At 45.4% G+C, this 24,461-nt stretch overlaps 1 protein-coding gene across 2 annotated transcripts in view; it reads left to right on the forward strand.

Moving 5' to 3' along the window:
* The first annotated feature begins 225 nt into the window (after window positions 1–225).
* The window catches only part of CHN2 (chimerin 2), a 531,221-nt gene continuing 506,985 nt past the window's right edge, over window positions 226–24,461 (forward strand). For both annotated transcript variants that reach the window (XM_085630409.1, XM_085630408.1), the window contains exon 1: window positions 226–370. In XM_085630409.1, coding sequence (XP_085486535.1) covers window positions 337–370 — 34 coding nt within the window. In that variant the 5' untranslated portion in view covers window positions 226–336. The remainder of the gene's footprint in view (window positions 371–24,461) is intronic.

Genomic DNA, 24,461 nt, shown 5'->3' on the forward strand with positions numbered 1-24,461 from the left:
GAGGAAGGGATGAAAGGAAAGCCCACTCTGTCAGTGGGAGGTCTGAGGAGAGGGCCCGTGTCAGTGGGAGTGATGAAAGGAGGGCATAGTCAGTGGGAGGTCTGAGGGGAGGGTCCCTGTCAGTGTCAGTGGGAGGGATGAAAGGAGGTCCCACTATCAGTGGGAGGTCTGAGGGGAGGGCCCCTGTCAGTGGGAGGGCCGGGGCCCTGCTGTCACGGTAGTGTCGCGGCAAGGGCCGCCCCCTGTCAAGCAGGCTGGGTGCAGAGCCCTGGCCGGGGCGGTGGAACGCACTCCGAGCTCGGCCATGGGATAGATACCCCTGCACTTCCGGCGGGCATGGCCGCGTCCAGCGGCTCCTCGGCCTCCTCAGGTAGGTGCATCATGCGCCCGCCGCCCCCAGGTGCTCCTGCCCCCCCCCCCCACCCTCCCGCCATGTGCTACCTCAACAGCCAGGCTCCTTGCAAGACACCTGCGGTAGCAACATGCACAGATTAGAGTGTCAATCAGGTGCCAGGCTAGCACCACCATCACTGGGGCATCTCTGCCAGGTGCCACCATCACAGGGGCATCTCTGCCAGGCAGACACTACACGCACCGGGGCAGCACTGCCAGGCAGGTGTAACTACATGATCAGTGAGGAGACATGCCAAGCACAGTGAGGGCATTGCCAGGGGAGCTTTACCACAGTAACAGCAGTGCCACCGGTGTACCACCACAGATACAGCAGTTCTAGGGATGTACCACTGCAGTGACAGCAGTGCCAGGGTTGTACCACTACAGTGACGGCAGTGCCAGTGATGTACCACCACAGTAACAGCAGTGCCCAGTGATGTACCACTGCAGTGACGGCAGTACTAGGGGTGTACCACCATAGTGACAGCAGTGCCAGGGGTGTACCACCACAGTGACAGCAGTACCAGGGGTGTACCATGAAATGACGGCAGTGACAGAGATGGACCATCACAGTGACGGCAGTGCCAGGCGTGCACCACCACAGTGACGGCAGTGCCAGGGGGTGTACCATGCAATGACGGCAGTGACAGAGATGGACCACCACAGTGACGGCAGTGCCAAGGGTGCACCACCACAGTGACGGCAGTGCCAAGGGTGCACCACCACAGTGACGGCAGTGCCAAGGGTGCACCACCACAGTGACGGCAGTGCCAAGGGTGCACCACCAGAGTGACGGCAGTGCCAGGGGTGCACCACCAGAGTGACGGCAGTGCCAGGGGTGCACCACCAGAGTGACGGCAGTGCCAGGGGTGTACCACCACAGTGACGGCAGTGTCAGGGGGTGCACCACCAGAGTGACGGCAGTGCCAGGGGTGCACCACCAGAGTGACGGCAGTGCCAGGGGTGTACCATGCAATGACGGCAGTGACAGAGATGGACCACCACAGTGACGGCAGTGCTAAGGGTGCACCACCACAGTGACGGCAGTGCCAAGGGTGCACCACCACAGTGACGGCAGTGCCAAGGGTGCACCACCAGAGTGACGGCAGTGCTAAGGGTGCACCACCAGAGTGACGGCAGTGCCAGGGGTGTACCACCACAGTGACGGCAGTGTCAGGGGGTGCACCACCGCAGTGGCGGCAGTGCCAGGGGTGTACCACCGGAGTGACGGCATTGCCAGGGGTGCACCACCAGAGTGACGGCAGTGCCAGGGGTGCACCACCAGAGTGACGGCAGTGCCAGGGGTGTACCACCACAGTGACGGCAGTGTCAGGGGGTGCACCACCGCAGTGGGGGGAGTGCCAGGGGTGTACCACCAGAGTGACGGCAGTGCCAGGGGTGCACCACCAGAGTGACGGCAGTGCCAGGGGGTGCGCCACCACAGTGGCGGCACAGTCAGTCATATAGGACCGCTGGGAGCATTGTAGCTTGTGGCAGACACTGCCATTCCGAATCTAATAACGGAGCGCAGTGCCAGTCAGGTACCATTACTGGGGTCAACGACCAGTGTCAGGAAGCGGGGGGGGGGGGGGGGAGGAGTTGGCAGTGCCACGACACCGGAGAGCTTTGACGCTGTGACAGTCTGTTCCACAGGGGCAGCACTGCCACGCATGCGCCACCACAGGGGCAACACTGCCAGGCAGACCGGGGAAGGGCATCCAAGGGGGGCAAGGCGGTGAGTATCGGAACTACCGAGTAGGTGAGAGTGGGCAGCTCCTCTAGGCGGTACAATCAGGGCTAGCAGCGACTGGAAGACCCCTGAGGGGCACCAGTGCTACACTGCTCTGTGAGGGGGCACTGCCAGGCACACCTGATGACGAACATGGGGCAGCGCTGTTAAAGAAGTCGACAAGTGGCAGAACGGACTCCGGCCAGAGAGGTGTAGCGCTGTGATTCAGACCAGGTGCCAGCACTGAGGGCAGGCCTCTGAGGGGCAGCTCTGCCTGGCAGGCGAGTGCCTGCAGTGCCAGAGAGTTGTAGCGCTGCGAGGCAGGCCTCTGAGGGGCAGCTCTGCCTGGCAGGCGAGGGCCAGCTGTGCCAGAGAGGTGTAGCGCTGCGAGGCAGGCCTCTGAGGGGCAGCTCTGCCAGGCAGGCGAGGGCCAGCAGTGCCAGAGACGTGTAGCGCTGCGAGGCAGGCCTCTGAGGGGCAGCTCTGCCAGGCAGGCGAGGGCCAGCAGTGCCAGAGAGGTGTAGCGCTGCGAAGCAGGCCTCTGTGGGGCAGCACTGCCAGAGAGGTGTAGCGCTGCGAGGCAGGCCTCTGAGGGGCAGCTCTGCCACGCAGGCGAGGGCCAGAAGTGCCAGAGACGTGTAGCGCTGCGAGGCAGGTCTCTGAGGGGCAGCTCTGCCAGGCAGGCGAGGGCCAGCAGTGCCAGAGAGGTGTAGCGCTGCGAAGCAGGCCTCTGAGGGGCAGCACTGCCAGAGAGTTGTAGCGCTGCGAGGCAGGCCTCTGAGGTGCAGCGCTGCCAGAGAGTTGTAGCGTGCGAGGCAGGCCTCTGAGGGGCAGCTCTGCCTGGCAGGCTGGTGAGGGAGCACCTTTGGTATACAAGCCGTTGCCAGCACAGTGGGCAGCGCTGCGAGGCTGATGTCTGCACATTGGTTATTATTGATACATAAATGCAGAGGGGGGGGGGGGGGCTTGAAACACCTGGTATGGATGAATGTAGGGATGAGTGGATGTCAGCGGGGCCCCCCGACGTTCCAGATTCAAAGGAATGTGCTTATCTGTACAGTTATGTCTTCTTCTGCATAAAGCGCCTGGAAATGTTTGAGGTAACACTGCGCACTACACCGGGCTACTAACATGCTAGTGGTCACTTGTTTAGCACTTTCTTTGCAAAGATGTATTATTAACAAACCGCGCCCTTCGCCTTCTCCTCCGTCTCTGTCGCCAGGCTGGCGGTATCATGGTATCAAAGCTGCGTCTGGAAAGCGAGACATTATTGTCGTCTTTTTTGTGATATGTAGAAAAGCAGAGGTGGGGGGCTGGGGGGAGCTGGGAGAAGCTCAGTTGGGGCACCCCTCAGCCTCCCTTAAACGTTGTAATCAGTACCCAAGAGAGGGAAGGCCTCACAACTGATGAACTCCTAACGTTTTAAGAGGTCACATGAACTGGTCTCAATATATATCGAAGTGGAGGGTTCTGCAGTGCGGCACCAGAGCGCATCCTCGGATTCCGAAACCGACCCCATGTCTGCGGGAACATAGAGTTCGAATACACCCCCTGCCAACTCGGCCCCTATCTTGGCGGGGGAATGGCTTTTTCCGGTGATTTCAGGCTCCTTGATGCTGTAATCCGAATAAAGTTTTACTAAAGTTTTACTGACTGATGTTTTTATCACGTTTTCCTGTTTCTCTTGTTCGATAAAATCGGCCACATACATTAGTTCGCTAAGAAGGCAGCTGTCCCTGGAACTAGCAAGGCCCATTGGGGAGGAAGAAGCTTCTCCCATACTGCATGTATAGGGTGGAATGCTACAAGTATATAGTGGAATACTGCATATATGTGGTGGAATGCAAACCAGTATAGGGTGGTATACAGCATGTATATGGTGGAATGCTACATGTATATGGTGGAATGCTACATGTATATGGTGGAATGCTACAAGTATATGGTGGAATGCTACAAGTATATGGTGGAATGCTACAAGTATATGGTGGAATGCTACAAGTATATGGTGGAATGCTACAAGTATATGGTGGAATACTGCATGTATATGGTGGAATGCTACATGTATATGGTGGAATGTATATGGTGTCAGCAAAAAGGGGACAAGAGGGTAAGATTAATGAGGTCCAGTGTACATACCCTATCAACTAGTACAACAAAAAAGGTACACAGTTCCTCTGGTCGGAGAGAGAAGGAAGAGTTAGACTGTCATGTGTAAGAGGAGGGGGGGGGGGGAAGGGGGAAGACCCTTTGTTGGAACTAGGGCTCTCACACACCCAGCAAGCTAGGTGTCCTGCTTCATCATTTGAGCCTGCCCCTCGTCAGGTCGGCGCTGCAATTCCGGACGGGCTCCCACGAATGGGGCTCTTTGGCGGGGATCTTTTGTTCCTGCCATAGGGTGCTGTGGGGGTAAGGGGCCCTAGAAAGTGTAGATGTAAAGAGAATATGTAAAATAGGTACTGTTGGTCCACAAATGAGGTTTATTCACGTGGTGAACAGCCTAATTAAAACCAATAGAAATTGAGGTGGGTATAAGCACTAGTGATTATGCAACTAGTTATGTATGCCCTACACTCACAAAGATCAACATGTTTCGTGCCTTGGTAGCCAAAACAATGGTCACGGCACTTCCTCAGGTTCAAGAATAAGAACTATCTACAATAAAGGTTAGTGTAAGTATCACATACCTAACAGGTGCTTAAAAGTAACCTATGAAAAGGGAAGGAAAAAGAAAACACATGACAATATACAATACAATGGAGTGCACTCACAAGATGAAGTCGACTCAGATCATAAAGAGGCAAACAGTATCGTTCACTCGGGTGGGTGGACGAAGATCATGCATAATGGGGGTTAAAATGGCGGTGATGTAGTCAAAGGAACAAAGTAAAAAAGTGAAAAAATGGAAGCCTCACCTATCCTGCTAAAAAGGAATTCTTGCAGCAGTGACCGGCGGAGAAAGAACTCCAATATGGGTCCTAAGAATAAGAAAAATTGTTTGTGTGTCAAGGACCGCGTAACCGAAGCTAGTGCGGAACGGAAAATATGCGGTCAAACCATGTACCCGCAGGGGTGAGAGGAACAATGGAAAGTCAGGGCAACACAACACCTCGCAATATACTACCATGGGCGGTGAAGTGTGCAGCCAAGGTGACCATCACAACCAGGGGCTCAATGGCGTCGCCGCCTAGGCCAAAGGGGGGGAGGTAATGGCAACCCAATGGATTCCTCCTAGTGAATGCGGCGGGAGCTGAAACCCCTGGCAGCCAGCGGGTCAGTGCGAGGACAGTGGCGCCCATGGCTGTGCTTATACCCACCTCAATTTCTATTGGTTTTAATTAGGCTGTTCACCACGTGAATAAACCTCATTTGTGGACCAACAGTACCTATTTTACATATTCTCTTTACATCTACACTTTCTAGGGCCCCTTGCCCCCACAGCACCCTACGGCAGGAACAAAAGATCCCCGCCAAAGAGCCCCATTCGTGGGAGCCCGTCAGGAATTGCAGCGCCGACCTGACGAGGGGCAGGCTCAAATGATGAAGCAGGACACCTAGCTTGCTGGGTGTGTGAGAGCCCTAGTTCCAACAAAGGGTCTTCCCCCTTCCCCCCCCTCCCCTTACACATGACAGTCTAACTCTTCCTTCTCTCTCCGACCAGAGGAACTGTGTACCTTTTTTTGTTGTACTACGGAATGTATATGGTGGAATACTGCATGTATATGATGGAATGCTACATGTATATGGTGGAATGCTGCATGTATATGGTGGAATGCTGCATGTATATGGTGGAATGCTACAAGTATATGGTGGAATACTGCATGTATATGGTGGAATGCTACATGTATATGGTGGAATGTATATGGTGGAATACTGCATGTATATGGTGGAATGCTACAAGTATATGGTGGAATACTGCATGTATGTGGTGGAATGCTGCAAGTATAGGTTGGAATGCTACAAGTATGTGTTGGAATGCTACATGTATATGGTGGAATGCTACAAGTATATGGTGAAATACTGTATGTATATGGTGGAATGCTACAAGTATATGGTGGAATACTGCATTTATATGCTGGAATGCTACATGTATATGGTGGAATACTGCATGTATATGGTGGAATGCTACATGTATATGGTGGAATGCTACAAGTATATGGTGGAATACTGCATGTATATGGTGGAATGCTACAACTATATGGTGGAATAATGCATGTATGTGGTGGAATGCTTCAAGTATATGGTGGAATGCTGCAAGTATAGGTTGGAATGCTACATGTATATGGTGGAATGCTACAAGTATATGGTGAAATACTGCATGTATATGGTGGAATGCTACACGTATATGGTGGAATACTGCATGTATATGGTGGAATGCTACATGTATGTTATGGAATGCTACATGTATATGGTGGAATGCTACAAGTATATGGTGGAATACTGCATGTATATGGTGGAATGCTACAAGTATATGTTGGAATGCTACATGTATATGGTGGAATGCTACAAGTATATGGTGAAATACTGCATGTATATGGTGGAATGCTACACGTATATGGTGGAATACTGCATGTATATGGTGGAATGCTACATGTGTGTGGTGGAATGCTACATGTTTATGGTGGAATGCTACAAGTATATGGTGGAATACGGCTTGTATATGGTGGAATGCTACATGTATATGGTGGAATGCTACAAGTATATAGTGGAATGCTACATGTATATGTTGGAATGCTACATGTATATGGTGGAAAGCTACATGTATATGGTGGAATGCTACGAGTATATGGTGGAATACTGCATTTATATGGTGGAATGCTACATGTATATGGTGGAATGCTACCTGTACATGGTGGAATGCTACAAGTATATGGTTGAATACTGCATGTATATGGTGGAATGCTACATATATATGGTGGAATGATACAAGTATATAGTGGAATGCTACAAGTATCTGGTGGAATGCTACATGTATCTGGTGGAATACTGCATGTATATGGTGGAATGCTACATGCATATGGTGGAATGCTACATGTATCTGGTGGAATACTGCATGTATATGGTGGGATGCTACATGTATATGGTGGAATGCTACAAGTATATGGTGGAATACTGCATGTGTATGGTGGAATACTACATGTATATGGTGGAATGCTACATGTATATGGTGAAATGCTACAAGTATGTAGTGGAATGCTACATGTATCTGGTGGAATGGTACAGGTATAAGGTGGAATACTGCATGTATATGGTGGAATGCTACAAGTATATGGTTGAATACTGCATTTATATGGTGGAATGCTACATGTATATGGTGGAATGCTACATGTATATGGTGGAATGCTACAAGTATATGGTGGAATACTGCATGTATATGGTGGAATGCTACAAGTATATGGTGGAATACTGCATGTATATGGTGGAATGCTACATGTATATGGTGGAATGATACAAGTATATAGTGGAATGCTACAAGTATCTGGTGGAATGCTACATGTATCTGGTGGAATACTGCATGTATATGGTGGAATGCTACATGTATATGGTGGAATGCTACAAGTATATGGTGGAATACTGCATGTGTATGGTGGAATACTACATGTATATGGTGGAATGCTACATGTATATGGTGGACTGCCACAAATATATAGTGGAATGCTACATGTATCTGGTGGAATGGTACATGTATAAGGTGGAATACTGCATGTATATGGTGGAATGCTACAAGTATATAGTGGAATGCTACATGTATCTGGTGGAATGGTACATGTATAAGGTGGAATACTGCATGTATGTGGTGGAATGCTACAAGTATATGGTGGAATACTGCATTTATATGGTGGAATGCTACATGTATATGGTGGAATGCTACATGTATATGGTGGAATGCTACAAGTATATGTTGGAATACTGCATGTATATGGTGGAATGCTACAAGTATATGTTGGAATACTGCATGTATATGGTGGAATGCTACAAGTATATGGTGGAATACTGCATTTATATGGTGGAATGCTACATGTATATGGTGGAATGCTACAAGTATATGGTGGAATACTGCATGTATATGGTGGAATGCTACAAGTATATGGTGGAATACTGCATGTATGTGGTGGAATGCTTCAATTATATGGTGGAATGCTGCAAGTATGGGGTGGAATGCTACAAGTATATGTTGGAATGCTACATGTGTATGGTGGAATGCTACATGTATATGGTGGAATGCTACATGTATATGGTGGAATGCTACATGTATATGGTGGAATACTGCTTGTATATGGTGGAATGCTACATGTATATGGTGGAATGATACAAGTATATAGTGGAATGCTACAAGTTTCTGGTGGAATGCTACATGTATCTGGTGGAATACTGCATGTATATGGTGAAATGCTACATGTATATGGTGGAATGCTACAAGTATTTGGTGGAGTACTGCATGTGTATGGTGGAATGCCTCATGTATATGGTGGAATGCTACAAGTATGTGGTGGAATACTGCATGTATATGGTGGAATGCTACAAGTATATGGTGGACTACTGTATGTATATGGTGGAATGCTACATGTATGCGTTGGAATGCTACAAGTATATGGTGGAATACTGCATGTATATGGTGGAATGCCACAAGTATATGGTGGAATACTGCAAGTATAAGGGGTGGAATGCTACAAGTATATGTTGGAATGCTACATGTATATGGTGGAATACTACAAGTATATGGTGGAATACTGCATGTATATGGTGGCATGCTACAAGTATATGGTGGAATACTGCATGTATATGGTGGAATGCTACAAGTATATGGTGGAAAGCTACAAGTATATAGTGGAATGCTACAAGTATATGGTGGAATACCACATGTATATGGTGGAATGCTATATGTATATTTTGGAATGGTACATGTATATGGTGGAATGCTACATGTATTAGTTAGAATACTACATGTATATGGTGGAATACTGCATGTATATGGTGGAATGCTACAAGTAAGTATAGGGTGGAATGCTACATGTATATGTCGGAATGCTACATGTGTGTGGTGGAATGCTACATGTTTATGGTGGAATGCTACAAGTATATGGTGGAATACGGCTTGTATATGGTGGAATGCTACATGTATATGGTGGAATGCTACAAGTATATAGTGGAATGCTACATGTATATGTTGGAATGCTACATGTATATGGTGGAAAGCTACATGTATATGGTGGAATGCTACGAGTATATGGTGGAATACTGCATTTATATGGTGGAATGCTACATGTATATGGTGGAATGCAACCTGTACATGGTGGAATGCTACAAGTATATGGTTGAATACTGCATGTATATGGTGGAATGCTACATATATATGGTGGAATGATACAAGTATATAGTGGAATGCTACAAGTATCTGGTGGAATGCTACATGTATCTGGTGGAACACTGCATGTATATGGTGGAATGCTACATGCATATGGTGGAATGCTACATGTATCTGGTGGAATACTGCATGTATATGGTGGAATGCTACATGTATATGGTGGAATGCTACAAGTATATGGTGGAATACTGCATGTGTATGGTGGAATACTACATGTATATGGTGGAATGCTACATGTATATGGTGAAATGCTACAAGTATGTAGTGGAATGCTACATGTATCTGGTGGAATGGTACAGGTATAAGGTGGAATACTGCATGTATATGGTGGAATGCTACAAGTATATGGTTGAATACTGCATTTATATGGCGGAATGCTACATGTATATGGTGGAATGCTACATGTATATGGTGGAATGCTACAAGTATATGGTGGAATACTGCATGTATATGGTGGAATGCTATAAGTATATGGTGGAATACTGCATGTATATGGTGGAATGCTACATGTATATGGTGGAATGCTCCATGTACATGGTGGAATGCTACAAGTATATGGTGGAATACTGCATGTATATGGTGGAATGCTACATGTATATGGTGGAATGATACAAGTATATAGTGGAATGCTACAAGTATCTGGTGGAATGCTACATGTATCTGGTGGAATACTGCATGTATATGGTGGAATGCTACATGTATATGGTGGAATGCTACAAGTATATGGTGGAATACTGCATGTGTATGGTGGAATACTACATGTATATGGTGGAATGCTACATGTATATGGTGGACTGCCACAAATATATAGTGGAATGCTACATGTATCTGGTGGAATGGTACATGTATAAGGTGGAATACTGCATGTATATGGTGGAATGCTACAAGTATATAGTGGAATGCTACATGTATCTGGTGGAATGGTACCTGTATAAGGTGGAATACTGCATGTATGTGGTGGAATGCTACAAGTATATGGTGGAATACTGCATTTATATGGTGGAATGCTACATGTATATGGTAGAATGCTACATGTATATGGTGGAATGCTACATGTATATGGTGGGATACTGCATGTATATGGTGGAATGCTACAAGTATATGTTGGAATACTGCATGTATATGGTGGAATGCTACAAGTATATGTTGGAATACTGCATGTATATGGTGGAATGCTACAAGTATATGGTGGAATACTGCATTTATATGGTGGAATGCTACATGTATATGGTGGAATGCTACAAGTATATGGTGGAATACTGCATGTATATGGTGGAATGCTACAAGTATATGGTGGAATACTGCATGTATGTGGTGGAATGCTTCAATTATATGGTGGAATGCTGCAAGTATGGGGTGGAATGCTACAAGTATATGTTGGAATGCTACATGTGTATGGTGGAATGCTACATGTATATGGTAGAATGCTACATGTATATGGTGGAATGCTACATGTATATGGTGGAATACTGCTTGTATATGGTGGAATGCTACATGTATATGGTGGAATGATACAAGTTTATAGTGGAATGCTACAAGTATCTGGTGGAATGCTACATGTATCTGGTGGAATACTGCATGTATATGGTGGAATGCTACATGTATATGGTGGAATGCTACAAGTATTTGGTGGAGTACTGCATGTGTATGGTGGAATGCTACATGTATATGGTGGAATGCTACAAGTATGTGGTGGAATACTGCATGTATATGGTGGAATGCTACAAGTATATGGTGGACTACTGTATGTATATGGTGGAATGCTACATGTATGCGTTGGAATGCTACAAGTATATGGTGGAATACTGCATGTATATGGTGGAATGCTACAAGTATATGGTGGAATACTGCAAGTATAAGGGGTGGAATGCTACAAGTATATGTTGGAATGCTACATGTATATGGTGGAATACTACAAGTATATGGTGGAATACTGCATGTATATGGTGGCATGCTACAAGTATATGGTGGAATACTGCATGTATATGGTGGAATGCTACAAGTATATGGTGGAAAGCTACAAGTATATAGTGGAATGCTACAAGTATATGGTGGAATACCACATGCATATGGTGGAATGCTATATGTATATTTTGGAATGGTACATGTATATGGTGGAATGCTACATGTATTAGTTGGAATACTACATGTATATGGTGGAATACTGCATGTATATGGTGGAATGCTACAAGTAAGTATAGGGTGGAATGCTACATGTATATGTCGGAATGCTACATGTATATGGTGGAATGCTACATGTATATGGTGGAATACTACATGTATAGGGTGCAATGCTACATGTATATGTTGGAATGCTACAAGTATAGGGTGGAATGCTACATATATATGTTGGAATACTACATGTATATGGTGGAATGCTACAAGTATATAGTGGAATGCTACATGTATATATTGGAATGCTACATGTATATGGTGGAATGCATTGCCAGATCATCTCAGGGCACAACCCAAACTATTAAATTTCAGAGAACAATTAAAAAAGCGCCTTTTTCCCACCAGCCACTGATTACATTCCTGACGCCCTGCATATCTTTTCAGAGTACTGTATATTCTTCAGTGCCAAGACGCAAATTTTTTGGCATTCGTGCGCGTGCTTAAGAATATTAACATACATATAACACAAATTGCACGATCCAAATCCATCATGTTCTACAACATTCCAGTGCCCAGGAGCTCAGGTTTGCGCTCTGTAAAACTATGTATATATATAATATATATATATACTGCAGCTAGGTGCAGTGGGTGAGGATCCGATGATGAAGCATGCCGCTGGTGGCACTAGGACCCGGACCCCCCAGGTTGCTCCCGGCCCTGCCCCCATCCAAACCCACAAATCAATACTTGACGACCAGGGCTGTGGGTAAAAGAGGCCATGTTTATTATAAACCATCACACAAACATGACAATATATGATTAATACAATTCAAATTCCATACAATATGGATTTATCAAATTCAATCTCTAAATGATATTTACATTTAAGTTGATCATAAATTCATAATCCATCTGCAAGAATGACAGAACTCAATTTATATACAAAGAATGTTCTTTATCGCTCCAGCACTAAGGGGCCTTCTGGCTCGCGCCCCTTAACTGAGAACCACGCAGGGCGCAACCCCCCTGCGTCCTTGAGAGATGAGCCCCTGAAATCTGGACCTTGTTCGCCACCCTAGGGGCCCACCCCGCACCACCAGGCTGCCGAAGGGGGCTCGTAGGGAATAACCAGGGGCAGCTGCCTCATGCCCTAGATTGTAAGCTGGCGCCCTTGCCCCCAGCTGGTGTCTCCATTCTCCCTGGGGTGAGTTTACCGTCTCTCCCCCTCAGTGCTGGCCTAGGGAGTATGCAGGAGGACTCCCAGTAACAACGTAAGTCACTTTATGTGGGCTCCTTACTGCCACTCTCAGTTCACAATCTTACACCTTCCCAAGCTCTAACGCCAAAGGGGCTGGGTGGGTGGGAGATTCACAGGAGTCCCCTGACCACGGGGCCGAGGCCGTAAGGAAGAGAGGACGAGGACCTGGGTAAGGTGCCCTAAATAGGCCCTCGCCATCTCCTCCCCCCCTCATTGCCGGCCCCGACCGCAAGTGACGTCACGTCGTTGCCCTGGAAGTAATTCCTGCCTTTAGTCTCGGCCACTCCCTCGGTGAGGAGCCACGAGGGCGTGGCTGGGATCCCGGGGGCCCGTGTCCTAATGGCGCGCTTCCTTATAGTACGCGCTTTTCTATAGTGGGTGGTAACCCTATTAATATATTCATGGGATGCAAGGGTCTCACCGATTTTCCTGGGTTCCGAACCCTTTCCACTTTGATATATATTGAGAGCAGTTAATGTGACCTCCTAAACGTTAGGAGTTCATCAGTTGTGAGGCTTTCCCTCTTTTGTGTCCTGATTGTCTTTTTTGATATAAAAAGAGACACCTGACATGAAACCGTGCTATTGTGATTGATTTCCATTACCATAAAAAGTAATCTTCCTCATTTTTTTGTCACCCTTTGATTACTTTTTGCACTAATGTAGCATGGAGCAAATTGTGTGCCGGCATGACCAGTTGGGTTGTTGAACACACCAGTCTTCCACTAGGAAAACAATGATTGGGTTTCGTACACTCCTTATAAAAAGGGTAAGATATTTGGGAGCATCTAGTCAATTTTAGGTAGTTTTCACTTTATCTTAGCAGCGGTCTTGTAGCGTTTCATGATTTTATGCTAGCTCTCCTGGTTGTTCCTGTAGCACCCCATAAACCTACTGCTGTCAATCATTGTCCGTGCATGTTCTTGCAAGTTAGCAGGCGCCTTGATTTTTCAGGCCTCATAATCTTAAGGACCACTAGGGTTTATGAGATTTGTCTAATAATCACAGGGATTAATATGGATCATGATTTTTCATATGCCATGGTCTCATGATTTTTCATGTGCCGCGGTCTCAGAGATAAATGTGGATCATAATATTTCATGTCCGACAGTCTCAGAGGAATAAGGATCATGATTTTTCATGTGCCGCAGACTCAGAGGATAAATGTGGATCATGATTGTTCATATCCCGCAGTCTGGGAGGCTTAAGGATCATGATTTTTCATGTGCTGCAGACTCAAGAGGATGAATGTGGATCATGATTTTTCATTTATCACGACCTCAGAGAATAAATGTGGATATGATTTTCCATATCCCGCAGTCTCAGAGGATTAAGGATCATGATTTTGCATGTGCCACAGTCACAGAGATAAATGTGGATTATGAGTTTTCATGTGCCATGGTCTCAGAAATAAATGTGGATCATGATTTTTCATGTGCCACGGTCACAAAGATAAATGTGGATTATGAGTTTTCATGTGCCATGGTCTCAGAGATAAATGTGGATCATGATTTTTAATGTGCCACGGTCACAAAGATAAATGTGGATTATGAGTTTTCATGTGCCACGGTCCCAGAAATAAACGTGGATCATGATTTTTCATGTGCCACGGTCACAGAGATAAATGTGGATTATGAGTTTTCATGTGCCACTGTCCCAGAAATAAACGTGGATCATGATTTTTCATGTGCCACGGTCACAGAGATAAATGTGGATTATGAGTTTTCATGTGCCATGGTCTCAGAGATAAATGTGGATTATGATTTTTCATGTGCCACGGTCACACAGATTAATGTGGATCATGATTTTTCTTGTGCTGCAATCTCAGAGGATAAATGTGAATCATGATTTTTCGTGCCTAATGGTCTCATAGGATTGATGTGGATCATAGTTTGTCAGGTCTCATGGTCCAGAGGACTGATATAGATCATGAGTTTTTATGTCCCATGATCTCAAAGATTCATTTGGATCACGTTTCAGGTCTCAAGATTTGTAGGGCTAACGTCCCCATAATTTCCATATGCCATTATCTTCAAGATTAACGGGGTTATTATTGTCACTACTGGATGAGCCTGTAGACTGGTATCTAATTACTTTTCATATCTTAGGATCTTGAGGCTGTAATCTACTGACTTTTTATGCCTCAAGATTTTGAGCACGGATATCTCTTTCTTGTTATGTCTTACGTTGTTCAGTACTGCTATCTCCTGACTGTTCATCTCTTGAGATCTTGAGCCCTGGTACCCACTCACTTTTAATTTCTCATGATCTTGATGACTGATAGCTCTTGAACGTTCATGTCTCAAGATCTTGCGGACTGAAATAAACTGAATTTTGATGTCTCATGACCTTGAGAGCTGATATCTCCTCACAGTTCATATCTTATGCCCATAAGGCCCGGTATCTACTAACTTTTACTGCCTCAGGATCTCAAGGACTGGAACCTACTAACTTTGTAAGTCTCAACAACTTTAGGACTGTTGTCTTTCGAGTTTTCTTGTTTCATGATATTACAAACCGGTATGTCCTTCTCATTCATTTGGAACCAGTTAACGCCATGTTTTCGACCTGACGTTTATAATTATGGAACAATAATGGATTACATTTAAAGTGACCTTTACCAGGTGCCACAGACTGATGAAGGACAGAAGAAGAAGTATGTGCAGTACAATCAATTATTTTCGGAAATCACGTCAGTTAACTAGATTCCTAGTTGGTCAACCGTGAGCGGGGGACTTTACAGCCTCTGTCCTGGAGTAGGCTAATACTGGCCTTCAGGCAGTGCAACCAACTCTCATATATTGAACTCTGAATTTTTAATGATTATCGCCCTCACAAGCCATATATTTATGGTACTTGGGGTAAAACGTTATCCATTTATCTGATCTTTGGGGAAAGAAGATTATCCGTGATCGACAAGGACAAGTCTTTAGGAGTTCTGTCTAAAAGGGTCTGTTCACTGTGACATCGCTATATCTTAAAAACATTAATTGCATGATTATAGAAAGAAAGTTGTAGGGGTTTGAGAAAATCTGCAACTGAGTTGTGTCCTACTGTTATTTTGTCCCAAATTCTGCTAAACAAGACTATTTTATCTTATTCTTCTGTTTGATACGTGTGACGTAAGATCACAAGCGATGCTACAGCTTTCTCGATGAAAGTACAGAATTTTCAATCCATGATCACACTGGGAAGCTTTTTATATTAAAGATATGGCCCAATGTGTCAATGGGTTTTGCCTATTCATTGTCTATTCGGGAAATATATTGATACATAAGAGTGTCAATGTTTTAATTTAATCATGTTACAAGATCGACTGTTTCACATACTTTCTAAATTTCTAAATTCGTTCTTGATTTTGGATGTTTGAATGGATTTCTGTTTGTCTAAATGAACATTTATTGAAATAAATATAAAACTATTACTATTCCCCAAAAATCATGAACTGTGCATGAACTCATGGGCTAATAGGGATCATGATGTTACTTCCCTCATGATATTCAGGAACTGTAGCAATCACAATTTGTGTTGTCTCGTCGTGAGCCTGGGAAATATTAGAGATCATGATTTTTCATGTCTCATTTTAATGTGGACTACTATCAATCATGAATTTTTATGTCTGTCCTTTCGGGAATCATTATGTTTTGTGCCTCATGATTTTTCGACCTAATATGTTTTCATTTGCTATCACTCGTAACCATCAGGATTGATGGGGATCATAACTGTTCATATCTCATAAGCTTGAGGGCTGAGATCTCCTGACCTTTTTTGTTTCATTATCTCGAGGACTGAGATCTCCTGACCTTTCTTACCTCATGATCTGGAGGACTGAGATCTCCTGAACTTTTTTGTCTTACAATCTGGAGGACTGAGATCTCCTGACCCTTCTGTCTCATGATCTTGAGGACTGAGATCTCCTGACCTTTCTTACCTCATGATCTGGAGGACTGAGATCTCCTGAACTTTTTTGTCTTACAATCTGGAGGACTGAGATCTCCTGACCTTTTTTGTTTCATGATCTTGAGGACTGAGATCTGACCTTTCTTGTCTCATGCACTTGAGGGCGGGTATCTCTTGCCAACTAAGTTCTCATATTCTTGAAGACTGACGACTCTTGACTTTTCATGTCTCATGGCCTTGAGGACGAATAGCTCCTGATGTGTCATGTTTCATGGGCAGGAGGTGCAGCCCACATTTGTAAGCATGTAATATGTAACCTACAAACATGGTGCATAATGACAGCCCATAGTCAGGCATAGACACAAGTAACTAACGCGTGAGAGTTTACTCTGCAGAGACATGAGGTATAATTTATGCCCCTGCCCTTGAGAGGCTGAAAAAAACTTCTGAGTCAAAAAATATTAGCCTTTGGGATACAAATGCTGCCTGTGGCCATTGATCAATAACCAGTACTCGATAGAAAGTATCGGAGAATTGAAACCCAACCCCTTTATTTTGCCACTGATGATTTTGAGGACTATTATTGGCTAATACCCAACTGTCAGGATCTTACTCAGTGCTCCAACAGGGCCAGGGCTGGGCCTTGGGAAAGCAAAGAAGGGACACTGAACGAGAGCCCTCCATTCCTGCCAATCACTGGCCGGAGAAGAAAAAACCCCTCCTCCCTGCCTGGCACGCGCTAGTGCTGCACCGCGGGGCCACCAGAGGGCCCTTGTGTGATAGAGCGGCCTACCGTTGCTTACCATTGGACTTCCAGGGCCTACAGCATTATTTCATTTCAACTGACCCACTCATGGATCACTGCTTACTTTAAAAGAACTTTTTCCATGTTTTATTGCTTTTGTCCCAGGATAAAGGTGCTACATAAACTGGTAAATATAATCTTCGGCTGGTTTTGATCCTGCTTTGCCCGGTGAGACTCTATTTATGAATCTGTCACATACAGGATGTTGTTTCACAGGTATAGTTACATAGGCCCCACCGCGTGTAAAGGTTTCTCCAGCCACAGGCAGTTTAGAGCCCTTCTACCTTCTTCAGCCCACTTAACGACTGATTATAATAATGCTTTAACATCATATGGTGTAATATCCTAATACTAGGTGAGCCTCTGCTGGTCATTGTTTGAGAAAAATCTAATTGTCTCCTCATGCCTGTACTAGCACGCTTTAAACATCTATGAAGTATTGTGATGGTGGCAAACACATGCTATACATATGTGTGTGTTTTGTCATGAGTTTGCAATAATGTTGTGCATTGACTTGTTGTGGTGTCTTTCGAAGGTATTGTGAGGTCAGTTCCACAACATATTCCAGTGTTTTTCAACACATTTGTGGTGATGCATCTCATGAAGTGGCAGGACACGCTCTGACCTGTTTGAGGTGCACAGTTCTATACGTGTTATCATTAAAGGCTTATAGGTTTGAAACCTCTATTCACACTATGATTAGGCCTCAGTTCACCACATGTCAGATGTGCAGAAAAAGAGGAAAACTGCACACAATATCCAAGCTGCTCTGATTAGGGCATGATTGTCTCACGTGTGAGCAGAGATGTCCCCAATGCGTGTGGAACTTTCACCACGTCTGTAGATATTCCACAGTGGACATTTACTCACGTATGTAGATATTCCACAGTGAACGTTTCACCACGTATGCAGATATTCCACAGTGGACGTTCCACCACGTATTTAGATATTCCACAGTGGAAGTTTCACCCCGTATGTAGATATTCCACAGTGGAAGGTTCACCACGTATGTAGATATTCCACAGTGGAAGTTTCAGCACGTATGTAGATATTCCACAGTGGAAGGTTCACCACGTATGTAGATATTCCACAGTGGAAGTTTCACCAGGTATGTAGATATTCCACAGTGGCAAATCCACCTCGTATGTAGATATTCCACAGAGGAAGTTTCACCACAGTGGAAGTTTCACCACATATGTAGATGTTCCACAGTGGAAGTCTCGCCATGTATGTAGCTATTTCACAGTGGAAGTTTTACCACAGTGGAAGTTTTGTCATGTATGTAGATATTCCAGAGTGGACGTTTCACCATGCATGCAGATATTCCACAGTGGACGTTCTACCACGTATGTGGAAGTTTCACCACGTATGTAGATATTCCACAGTGGAAGATTCACCACGTATGTAGATATTCCACAGTGGATGTTCCACCACATATGTAGATATTCCACCGTGGAAGTTTTTGCACGTATTTAGATATTCCACAGTGGACGTTGCACCACATATTTAGATATTCCACAGTGGAAGTTTCAGCACATATGTAGATATTCCACAGTGGAAGTTTCACCACGTATGTAGATATTCCACAGTGGAAGGTTCACCACGTATTTAGATACTCCACAGTGGAAGTTTCAGCACGTATGTAGATATTCCACAGTGGAAGTTTCAACACGTACGTAGGTATTCCACAGAGGAAGTTTCACCACATACGCAGATATTCCACAGTGGAAGTTTCACCGCGTATGCAGATATTCCACAGTGGACGTTCCACCACGTATTTAGATATTCCACAGCGGAAGTTTCACCACGTATGTAGATATTCCACAGTGGAAGGTTCACCACGTATGTAGATATTCCACAGCGGACGTTCCACCACATATGTAGATATTCCACAGTGGAAGTTTCACCACGTATGTAGATATTCCACAGTGGACGTTCCACCACGTATGTAGATATTCCAAAGTGGAAGTTTCACCACGTATGTAGCTATTCCACAGTGGACGTTCCACCACGTATTTAGATATTTCACAGTGGAAGTTTCACCATGTATGTAGATATTCCACAGTGGAAGGTTCACCACATATGTAGATATTCCACAGCGGATGTTCCACCACGTATGTAGATATTCCACAGTGGAAGTTTCACCACGTATGTAGATATTCCACAGTGGACGTTCCACCACATATGTAGATATTCCAAAGTGGAAGTTTCAGCACGTATGTAGATATTCCACAGTGGAAGGTTCACCATGTATGTAGAAATTCCACACTGGAAGTTTCATCACGTATGTAGATATTCCACATTGGCAAATCCACCACGTATGTAGATATTCCACCGAGGAAGTTTCACCACAGTGGAAGTTTCACCACATATGTAGATGTTTCACAGTGGAAGTTTCACCACGTATGTAGCTATTTCACAATGGAAGTTTTACCACAGTGGAAGTTTTGTCATGTATGTAGATATTCCACAGTGGTGGTTTCACCACATATGTAGATATTACACAGTGCAAGTTTCACCACATATGCAGATATTCCACAGTGGAGGTTTCACCACGTATGTAGATATTCCACGGTGGAGGTTTCGCCGCGCATGTAGATATCCACAGTGGAAGGTTCACCATGTATGTAAATATTCCACAGTGGAAGTTTCAGCACGTATGTAGATATTCCATAGTGGAAGGTTCACCATTTATGTAGATATTCCACATTGGAAGTTTCACCACGTATGTAGATATTCCACAGTGGCAAATCCACCACATATGTAGATATACCACCGAGGAAGTTTCACCACAGTAGAAGTTTCACCACATATGTAGATGTTCCACAGTGGAAGTTTCACCACGTATGCAGCTATTTCACAATGGAAGTTTTACCACAGTGGAAGTGTTGTCATGTATGTAGATATTCCACAGTGGAGGTTTCACCACATATGTAGATATTACACAGTGCAAGTTCCACCACGTATGCAGATATTCCACAGTGGAGGTTTCACTACGTATGTAGATATTCCACGGTGGAAGTTTCACCACCCATGGAGATATCCACAGTGGAAGTTTCACCACATATGTAGCTATTTCACAATGGAGGTTTTACCACAGTGGAAGTTTTGTCATGTATGTAGATATTCCACAGTGGTGGTTTCACCACATATGTAGATATTCCACAGTGCAAGCTCCACCACCTATGGAGATATTCCACATTGCAAGTTCCACCACGTATGCAGATATTCCACAGTGGAGGTTTCACCACGTATGTAGATATTCCAGTGTGGAAGTTTCGCCACGTATGCAGATATTCAACAGTAGGGGTTTCACCACATATGTAGATATTCCACGGTGGAAGTTTTGCCACGCATGGAGATATCCACAGGGGAAGTTTCACTGTGTATGTGGATATTTCACAGGCACCATTAGTGACTGTAACTGGGTGAGACTTGGGTGGGTGAGTATCCCGGAGAGTGCCGCGTTGTGGGAGTGGGCGGTAGAGCCCATGTGAACATCCACACAGTCGCAACCTTGTGAGCATTCACAAATATCTTCAATGCCTTTTCCTCTATTACTGCACTTTACAGCATGCATCAGAATCAAGCAGTTTTAGCTTGTGTAAAGTGTGTGAAAGTGCTAAAAATGACCACTTTTTGAGGGCGTGTAGGGCTAAGGAACACTTCAAATTGGTAATAGATTTCCATGTAAAGATAATCTTTTTTAAAACACTTTTTTTAGTGTGAAATATCAGCGTGTTTGTGACCTTACATGTGCAGATAATTAACACCCATATGGTAACAACTAACAGGTGCACATGAAATGTATGTGAATAACGTACACCTACGAACATACATGTCCTAAAGTTGCAAGCAGGTGTAAATCGCCCCACGTCTCTGGGACAAAGGGTGTTCTTCTAGCTGCCGAGGGTGCCACTCCTAAATAATGTTCAAGCGTACTCCTGCAAATTTTCTACCTCGCATAGGTTCAGATTTCCACATTGTTGGAACCCTCATAGGTTTCCAAAAGAACTCCTTGAATCTTCTTCAGAAGTACTGGTGGAAACAACTCTGAATTTACACAAAAAGTTTTCTGCAGCCATGTTTGTGTTTTTCTTGAGGTTTCCAGGGATCCCTGCCTTAAGCGCTCCACTCCGCCCCAGGAGTAGGAGTGAGGCTGGTGTAAGCACACACCATCACAAGAAAATATTGCACATGTGTTAATTCCCTTACAAAGCAACAGAAAGTTTGGGGATTTCCAAGTCTGGATTTAGACTCCTAATGCAAGGCATTTGCATGTGTAAGGGAAACCTGTGTGTGCAACATCCTTGACCATTCAGGGCCACAGGGAACAACAGGTAAAGGTGACAACAGGATCCTGCCGTTTGTCAAGAAAGAGCAATAAAGCTTAAAAGCGACGGCACAGAGGAGACAGGCTTAACTTAAGGCAATGTGTAAAGTATTAATGGAGAATCAAAACATAACATCAAAATGCACAACAATAAAAATCCCAAACCGAATTTGAAAAATAGAGAGCAATTTAATAACCAAAATGACAAAAATTCACTAAGAAGAACCGGAGATATGAATTTTGGCTGGCCCTGGTTACCCACCGCTGAACACGGGTGACCAGGGAGAACCCCGGCTGATGTCAGATTAAGCAATGCATATACTACTGGCTCCCGCTGGCCCTGTTTACCCACAGCTGAACACGGGTGACCAGGGTGAACCCCGGCTGACGTCAGATTAAGCAATGCATATACTACTGGCTCTCGCTGGCCCTGTTTACCCACAGCTGAACACGGGTGACCAGGGTGAACCCCGGCTGACGTCAGATGAAGTCTCTTCTGCTGGACCCCCGGCCAAACTGACCACATGTGAAGAGGGGTTCGCACGACACCTTGTTATGCATTCACAGTGATTATCTTTCTGAGAAGAGATGCTCGCAGTGCCCCTTCTGGGGTACAGAGGGGTAACCTTCACCTGCTTCACCTCACTAGTAGTCGAAGTGGGCAGGATCGGCGTGTCCCTACTTCTTTAATTCCATAGATTCCCTTCCCCTACTTTTTAGGTCTCGCCTGCGTGGGCTGCGCACATGCACAGTCTCGCTGGCGAGATTTAATGATTTAGAGGGAATTCTGTAAAGGGCTTCAAGCCCCGCCCCTCTTTCCCATTGGCCGGCGTCACTGTTTATGCTAAACAGTGGCCAGCCATTGGGAAAGAGCACTGTGTGACGTAGACATTTCCAATTTTCGGCCGGCCCACTTGTACGGGCTCGTCCGCTTTCCGGCTGAAGTAAAAGCTTTCTTATCTTTATGGGGCCGTGTGTTTAAACACATGGCCCCATAAAGACAAGAAAGCTTTCATAACGGACGAAAGTGAAAGCGGACCGTGCATGTTTCTAGCGTGGTCCGGTTTCACTTTAGGGACCGCGTGCAGGGGGGCAGCTGCATTCCTTCCACAGTGCCCCACCCCCAACCTCTGAATGTGCTCCTTCACAGAATCCGCCATGCCTGCCCATGCTTTTTTGTTTTTTGTTTGTCCCTGCTGTCCGTTGTTTGCACACTCTACAGAGCTCGGGGGGAGGCTCCAAAATAGGCAGCTCTAGCCATAAGACTACATTGGTGTCGTTGGCTCAGGGTGCGCCCGCCCCAACATCATTGCATTAGTACAGTTTCCTAAAAGTGAGGACACGTCGGATGTGAGTGCCACAGAGTAAGACTGGCACTCCGACACTTGGCATACTTAACACAGCTGGGGGGAGGGAGGGTCGCTCCAGAGGCACGTGAATTCTGATCAGGTGATCTTAAGGGCGGCTGACAGTGCATGTGTGTGTGTAATGCTCGTGAGCATCGCAAAGTGAGTGACTACTTACGAACTTGGGTGATGTTTGTGTTTTAGCTAGTGAATGAGGTCGATTTAATATCGAACTATGTTTATGCAGTCTCCTGCGTCTGAAGGGTGTGTGGGGAAGAATCCTCTCTGGAAGCTGTGTCATTAACCATACATTTATTGGCTCCTGTGCACACGAGACATCAAGCCTTTGTCACCAGATTAGCACCTTTTCGCGCGTGTTTCCTGATCACTCACATTGCTGGGATTGGGTGGGTTAGGGACCTGGTTGTGCCAGTTTTGCCTGATTTCTTGCTTGGATGGCTTCCTGTCCACCCATTGAGCGGTGTCTCGTCCTTACACTGGACCTGTCAGCTCTATCCTCTATCCAGGGCAAGTAGGGACATGTCCTATGGGGGCGGAAAAGGGAGGGGCCAGCTGCTCGCGCTGCTACAGATATAAGGTTGGGATAACAATAGTTTGTAGACTGCTAGATCAATAGCATAATGTTATGTGCATTCAAAGGTATTAAGGACAAGCGTGTTTGCTCTGCACGAGCACTTCATTTTACGGCAGCCCTGAACCGAGGCAACAAGTTTCACAGCTGAGCACTTCTGCTGTTGCAGAAACCCTTAAGGAAAAGTTGGAGGCCAGCCGAGCCTAAAGCAAAGTCACCCCTCTCATTTCAGCAGTAAACGGCTATGGACAAGTGGCGGCAAAGTTAGCCTAGCCTAGCCAGAAGGGCTCTATTAGACGTAGCAATCCCATTTCTACAACGTGTCGCAGATTTTATTTCACAGTGAAGAAGAGAGTCCTGTCGTTAGAGGAGGTGGGCCTTTGACACATATCCGACTCCCAATGTCCATGATAAGTTGCCAGCAGGTGATTAAACCAGGAGTGGAAAGGAGGTACCCAAATACGTACATTACCCTCCCCATCCCCCCTCCCATGACCCTCCTCCCTATTTCACACAGAACAGTCTCCCGCTCGCCCATCCTCTGTTCCTCTTGCCCCTATGAGATCTCTTTCTTTTCTGACTCTCTCATACACTCCTTCACCCTAGTGTAAAAGAACGCCCCGGGCAG

This window comes from Triturus cristatus, chromosome 10 (assembly GCF_964204655.1).
Source record: "Triturus cristatus chromosome 10, aTriCri1.1, whole genome shotgun sequence".
In the NCBI taxonomy this organism is placed as follows: domain Eukaryota; kingdom Metazoa; phylum Chordata; class Amphibia; order Caudata; family Salamandridae; genus Triturus; species Triturus cristatus.